Source organism: Ochotona princeps, chromosome 6 (genome assembly GCF_030435755.1).
Source record: "Ochotona princeps isolate mOchPri1 chromosome 6, mOchPri1.hap1, whole genome shotgun sequence".
Lineage (NCBI taxonomy): Eukaryota > Metazoa > Chordata > Mammalia > Lagomorpha > Ochotonidae > Ochotona > Ochotona princeps.
The window spans coordinates 45,999,832-46,006,915 of NC_080837.1; the positions used below are offsets into that span (position 1 = coordinate 45,999,832).

Genomic DNA, 7,084 nt, shown 5'->3' on the forward strand with positions numbered 1-7,084 from the left:
TTTTAGTCATAATAGGTACAACAGAGAAAGCTGGGATCAGGGAACTATAGCTCCTGGGTCATAGGCACCTGGGATATATCAGAGAAAAGGCGAAGCCTACCAGAGGAAGGGGACTTACAAGTTATTGGTCCTATGGAGAAAGTGTACATGTCCTGTGATGAAGGGACGGGTAACGGTCTAGGCTAAAGATAACTGTGGCATGAACTAACGTCCAGGGATGGATATTTAGGAGCCTATATTGAGTGGCATGTTGGGAGTGTAGGAAATGATGAGTAGTACAGATCTCATGCATAGTGGCATTGTAAAAGCTGATCGTTCCTGCCTGCAATCATGTGTTCTAAAACACACATTACCCTCTGTCTACATTTACTAATATTGTAATTTTGGCCTTATTTATTTTGAATAGACATACGGTAGTTTTACAATGCAGTATTTATATACGTACATACATTGATGCCATTGAATAAATCACATCAAATGTTTATGGTTTCTTTGAAGTAAAACATTCAAAATAACTCTTAACTCTTCAAGTGTATTGGAGATGGGACCTGGTGGTGCAAGCTGCAGGTGCTCAGACAAACCATAAGAGGGCGCCCCTTCCTGCACATGAGGTTTATTTTCCAAAGGGCATAGAGGGTTTGACGTGCTAACTTTGCTCGTTCTTCACTTGTACTTCAATTGCTGCAGAGAAAGAAGGCTCTCTTTCCAAGGAAGCGACAACTCTCCAGAAGATTCTACCTAGACCCAGGTTCTGGAATAGGAGCTTCAGCCTGTTGTCTGGGATGTGCCCAGGGCTGTACTCTGCCCTTTGTCTTGCCCAGAGCTCAATAGCTATGCCCCTGGAGTTTTGGTCAGTGGGCCTGGTGGTCCTGCTGCTCACGCTCGGTGAGTGATGTTCTGCTTTTAAGTGATTTTTAATTCCAAGATCTGATTGATGGTCTCTAGCCCTGCTCTATCCTGGGGACCACCTTGTCGATATATTTCTAAATAACAAAACCTTTATTATTTTAGGGAGGACCCATGGAGATTCGGTAACCCAGACAGAAGGTCTTGTCATCCTCTCCGAGGGGGCACGTCTCATCCTGAACTGCACCTACCAAACCAGCTACTCGGAATTCCTTTACTGGTACATCCAGAATTTCAATCAAGCTCCCCAGTTGCTCCTGAAAAGCGCCACAGACAACCATCAAGTGGAGCATGAAGGTTTCCAGGCCACCCTGGTTAAGAAGGACAGCTCCTTCCACCTGCATAAATCCTCAGTGCGGGTATCAGACTCAGCTGTGTACTACTGTGCCATGAGAGGCACCGTGAGAAAAAGCACCGGGGAGCCAGAGCACAAACCCGGGGCCAGCAGGTGGCACCTGCGTATGGCAGCCCTGTGTGGGGAGAGTTACAGCTTCTCTCCAGAGTCAGGATCTAAACTGGGGACAACTGGAGGAGAGGGACAAATTCCAGCTTTGGTGCCTCACAACCCATGTCCCTGGTTAAAGCAGGCATGGGGCTAGGATTCCAAGGGAACACCTGAGTTCCACTTCGCAGCTATCTCTGTTTAAGTAACTGTGCCTTGAGTATTCCACCAGGTTGAAAAATATCCCCTGGTATTTGGTGAAGTTCCCTGTGACTCCTGTGCCAAGAGGACTTGTGGATGAGGTCTGAGATAGTCTCACGGTGCAGAATGAGACATCTGCTTGGATCTCATCATGTTTGGGGAAAATATAAGGCAGATCAGATGTGATATCCGCGATGCAATCCCACTGGTGTCGGCAGTAATGTGAGTTGCTCTTTTCTCACCTTTGCTCATAGAAACTCCTTGCCCTGTTCCTGGACTCTTCATGTCCTTCTCCAGTTCTTTGCAGAGGTCTCTTCTCACGTCCGACTGGCCAGCCAGGAAAGGCTGAAAGAAGCCCTGCCCTCACCCTTCACGAGAGTTTCAAGCAGGAGGTTGAATCTTGGGTTTCGGTTGAGACTTGCTCCTGCTGTTTTGGAGTCACAGTTTCATCTGGGGATATGTCTTGCTGATTTAGGAGACTCTTCTATCGTTATTTCTTTTGTGTCTGTCTCTAGCCTGAAGGGCGAATCATCTCACAGGAAGCAAGTGTGTAGGGCTGTGGCTCCAAGACAAGGAGTCATAAAGAAGATACTCTGTGTTGGAAAATAGCTTCTGTTTGAGCCCAGGGAGCACATTCTGAATCGCTCGTTAATCAAACACCCCTCCACCTGTGACTCTTAAGGGTGAGCATGACAGCAATCTAGTAATGATTAAGGAAAACGATTGTGATAATATTCTATGTAGTAACCAGTCTGGGCCAAGAGAACTGGTTAACAAAGCTTAAAATCTCACATTTAGGGCCTGGCACGGTAGCCTAGTGGCTAAAGTCCTTGCTTGGAATGTGCCAGGATCCCATATGGGCACCGGTTCTAATCCTGGTCACCCCACGTCCCATCCAGCTCCCTGCTTGTGGCCTGGGAAAGCAGTTGAGGACAGCCCAAAACCTTGGGACCCTGCACCCATGTGGGAGATCTGGAAGAGGCTCTAGGCTCCCTGCTTCCGGACTGGCTCAGTTCCGGCCATTGTGGCCGCTTGGGGAGTGAATCAACAGATGGAAGATCTTCCTCTCTGTCTCTCCTTCTTTTTGTATATCTGAGTTTCCAATAAAAATAAAATAAATGGTTAAATTAAAAAAAATCCTCATGTCTGAAGGTGGTGTAGCAGGTTATGCTGCCTCCCAGGATGCCCACATCCCACATTAGAGCACCTCTGATGGAGTTCCTGGTACACTGCTTCCAGTCCAGCATCCTGCTACTGTTCTTAGGAGGAAACAGAAGGCGACCCAGATACTTGGGTCCTGGACATCTATTAAGGCACCTGGATGGAGTTCCTGGCTCCCGGCTTCAGCCTCACCCAGCTCCACTATTGCAGGCATTTGAGGAAGGAATCATGAGATGGAAGATCCAACTCTCTCTGTGTCTCTCCCTGCATCTTGGAAATTCTGCCTTTCCCATTATTCATAAACACAACTTAGAAATAAAGAAAACACATGTTTTCTAATGTAACTGTGCGTGGTTGCCTACCCAGATTCAGTTATTCAACAATTATTTGAATAGCTACCATGGTCCAGAAATTGTTTCATCTAGGAAATGTCCTCAATAATGTGTCTCTCTGTTTCTTTAAAAAAACATGTTTCACAATGTTTATACACTGGAGTGTCGCAGTCAAATCACCAAATGGTCTTGCCCCCTAAAGTGAGCAGATTCCATGTGATAAGGGCTTGTGCTGGGGTCCTCTACCTGTGCAGAAATTGGAGTGTGTAGCAGATCAGAACTAAAGCTGTTGAGCTGTTTTGTCTGCACATGTCTAATTTCACCCGAGAAGGTCAGTTTGATTTTGAGGTTGTTATCATAGTGACCTGAGTCCCCAAAGTACTTATAGACTCAGCAGTCTTGGTATTTCCAAATTAAAAATAATTTTAGGGCCTGGTGCAGTGGCTCAGGGGCTAAAACCTCACCTCGCACATGCTGGGATCCTGCGTGGGTGCCAGTTCATGTCCCAACTGTTTCCTTTTCCATCCAGCTCCATACTGGTGGTCTGGGAAAGCCCTGGGACCCTGCATCCAAGTTGGAGGCCCAGAGGAGGCTCCTGGCTCTTGGCTTCAGATTGCCTCAGCTCCAGCCATTGCAGCCACTTGGGGAGTGTACTAGTGGGTGGCAGACCTTTCTCTCTGTATCTCCTCTCTGTAGATCTGCCTTTCCAATAAAACTTTTTTAAAAAAATCCATTTTATATATATGTTAAATTTTCCCAAGTTGAGTTTCCTATTTCTGTGTGGCCTGTTCTTCTATAGTGTTGCCATCGCTCTCTATGGGATCCATAAGAATGTGTTACGAGTTCATGATATAATCTGGCATAGTCTGCCTTAAAAAGTATCTTACAGTGTGACCTTCTTTTTAAAATTTATGGTTACTTTCAGGCATTATTAAAATAAGTAGGCATATTTACCCATTTTTTTATGACTTAGCATTTGTTGTGAAAGGTCACTAATCTCAGTGCTGGCAAGGTGGCATAGCACGCTAATCTTCTGTGCTCTGGCATCCCATATGCATGCTGGTTCAATTGTTCCAATGCCTATCCAACATCCTGATAAAGGCCTGGGAAAGCAGCACAGGATGGCCCCAGGCCTTGGGTTCTTGCACTCCTGTGGGAGACCTGGAAGAAACTCCTGGCTCTCAGTGTCAGACTGGTCCAGCTTTGGCTGTTGCATTCATTTGGGTAGCAGACCAGCAGATGGAAAATCTCTCCTCATCCTAATAAATAATACCAGATATTCAAGAGTCTGATCTTTCTTTGACCATGGTCTTCTTACTGTCTGTAAGTTTGGCTCGACCTGTGCGGTAATTATTTCTCACGACTTCAGAAGGCTTTCTTGATTGTTCCACCTGATCTGTGAATGGTGAGACTCCAGCATGGCTGGTGGGCCTGGCATAATGCTGCCCCCATGTAAGCACCAGCTTGTGTACTGATTCCTGTAATCCTTTTGGCTGGTTTCCATCTGGCCTCCCACGCTTGTGCTGCTTGAGGTACTGAAGTTCTCTGCAGTTCTCTCTCGCTGCAGCTCTTTCCTCCCTGTGTTCTTGCAATTGTTTGCCTCCGTATCTCAGATCCAGACTGTCTCCTCCACTCACAAGGCTGGAAGAAATCACCACTGCCTCCTTACTATCACAAAAAGGATTTCTTTACAGAAAATCAAAATTTCAAATAAACAATCACAAATGAAGATAAAAATATTGTTGATTCTGAATTCAGAGTCTCTGACCCCTCCAGATTTACTGGACCCATAAACCTCTGGGAAAGGGAACACCCAGTCTCTGCTGCTTCACTCCCTGAACGGCTACAACAGCCAAGCCTGAGCTGGGCCAAAGCTAGGAGTGAGGAGTTTCATCCAGGTGTCCCATGTGGCTGCAAGGGGCCCATGCACCCGGGCCTTCTTTTTCTGCTTTCTCAAGATCATTAGTAGTGAGTTGGATTGGAAGTGGAGCACCTGAAACATGAATTAGTGCCTAGAGGGGAAGCTGATGTTGCAGGTTGCAGCTCCACCTTCCATGCTACGATGTCGGCTCCAAACTTCTTTGGTGATTCTGTTTGCTGCCACCAGATGACAGTGGCTCTTTCTCTTTTGGCTTTTGTACCTTCCATATCTTAGCAAATATGCATACATTAGGGGATCTTATTTCTGATTGGCTCTCAATGAGACAGAAAGGTCCTTTGGTTTCTGGATTGAGAGGGGGGAGGAATAAGACTTTTTGTTTTTACTGCATAATTTTAGGTAGTATTTCAGGTACTAAGACAAAGGGTTGAGATGGAGAAGAGGGACTCTGGGTTGATAATATTTTGGCTTCATCTTGGCTGTGAGTTGATGGGTTGCAGGATCTGGGAACCCCAGGAGATAGACATGAAACAGATGGGGGATAGAATCTATACTCATTTGACCTTTCTTGTTGGGGGACTTAGTCATAGGATTACGAAAAGTCTGAACTGACGTCTGTATACTGTGATATTGTTCTGAACAGGGCTGAGTGGAGAAAACCAGTTGGAACAGAGTCCTCGTTCCCTGGGAGTCCAGGAGGGAGATGCCACCTTGATGAGCTGCACCCACCAAGTCAATGGTCTTGGAAATCTACAGTGGTACAAGCAGGTTCCAGGGGAAGGTCCCAAACTCCTGTTTTTCATGTATTCCATTGGGGATGCAAAGCAGGAAGGAAGACTTCGAGCCACACTCTTGAAGAATGGCAGCAACTTGTCCATCACAGCCTTGCAGCCCGAAGACTCTGCCACCTACCTCTGTGCTGCCACCACAGTGCTCCCCAGACATCTGTGACCTGCATTTAAACCTGCAATGGGGCAAGGGCAGCCTGACAGAAGTGCTGGAAATATGGCATTCAGCCTGCAAAGATGGGAAGAACTAAGGCTTAGGGGTGGCCAGAGAGATGAGGTTTTGAAGGCCACTGCTCACCTGAGACCTTTTATCAAGCTTTCCTTCAAATCCTCTTGATGCTTCATTTAAATTACAGCCCTGACCCTCCCTGCCTTCTACAGGGGCCATCAGGGCAAGGGTCTGTTTTTTCGTATGAAGAGCATCTGCCCTTTTCTTGGCCTAGTGGGAGCACCTCTTCAAGAAATTTTGAGACTTGGCTTTCTCTTCAGTATTATTGGAAAGAAGAACCACGAATGGGAATATAGACATTTACAAATTACATGTACTAGTACACAGGCACTAAGATTGTCTTTCAGTATGTTCCTCTTTCCATAATTGAAATATATCTAATGATGAACGTTTATTAAAAATCTGCTAAATGTAACATGCTACTTTTTGTTCCCAAGGTGCAGTTATGCCTGATAAGAATATCAGACATATCAACATAGATAATAATAAGAGTGAGAACGAGAGAGAGAGAGAGAGAGAGAGAGAGAGAGAGAGAGAGAGATTGACAGCAAGGACTGTTGATACTTATTTGGGGCAGTGTAGCAGCCCTCAAAAACAGAACATATCTGTGTACTAAAGTCACATTCAATGAGGTTGAACAAGAAGTGTTTTAAGAAAAAAATTTAGAGAATCACATCAGATAGCTTTAAATATTAACCATTTGGAAATAATGATGAATAAACAGATTGAAATTAGTATGAAGTTAAACAGGTGTCCCCGTGGAAGCTGTATAAGGTTGCTGTTGCCTCTGCACACCGGGGTTCCAGCAGAGTCTAGCAAGTAACAGTGTGTAAGAATCTTCCCTTCATCATCTAGTTTTATTTATTTATTTTATTTTTTAATACATTTTATTATTGTTATTATTTTATAATACAGTTTCATATTCCCTTATCCCCTCCCCAATTCCCTCCCCCCCCAGTTCCTCTATATCATTACTAACATATAGTTCTTCATACTCAGTCATATGTCCATCATTGCGGGCATAGACACTGGCAGAGAGTCCAGAATCCTATTGTCAAGATATAGTAAACAGTTTCATTGTAAGTCCATCTTTGTCTGGAAGTAGAAACGCACACCACACTACATCCTCACGTCTGAATGTTAGTC

The 7,084-nt window shown here is 45.1% G+C and overlaps 1 protein-coding gene across 1 annotated transcript; it reads left to right on the plus strand.

The window, feature by feature from the left end:
* The first annotated feature begins 695 nt into the window (after nucleotides 1-695).
* Nucleotides 696-5,872, plus strand: LOC131480483 (uncharacterized). The gene is made up of 3 exons (XM_058665399.1): nucleotides 696-885; nucleotides 1,012-1,476; nucleotides 5,565-5,872. The coding sequence occupies exons 1-3, from the start codon at nucleotides 783-785 to the stop codon at nucleotides 5,870-5,872; spliced, it is 876 nt and encodes a 291-aa protein (XP_058521382.1). The 5' UTR covers nucleotides 696-782.
* The last annotated feature ends 1,212 nt before the right edge of the window (nucleotides 5,873-7,084 follow it).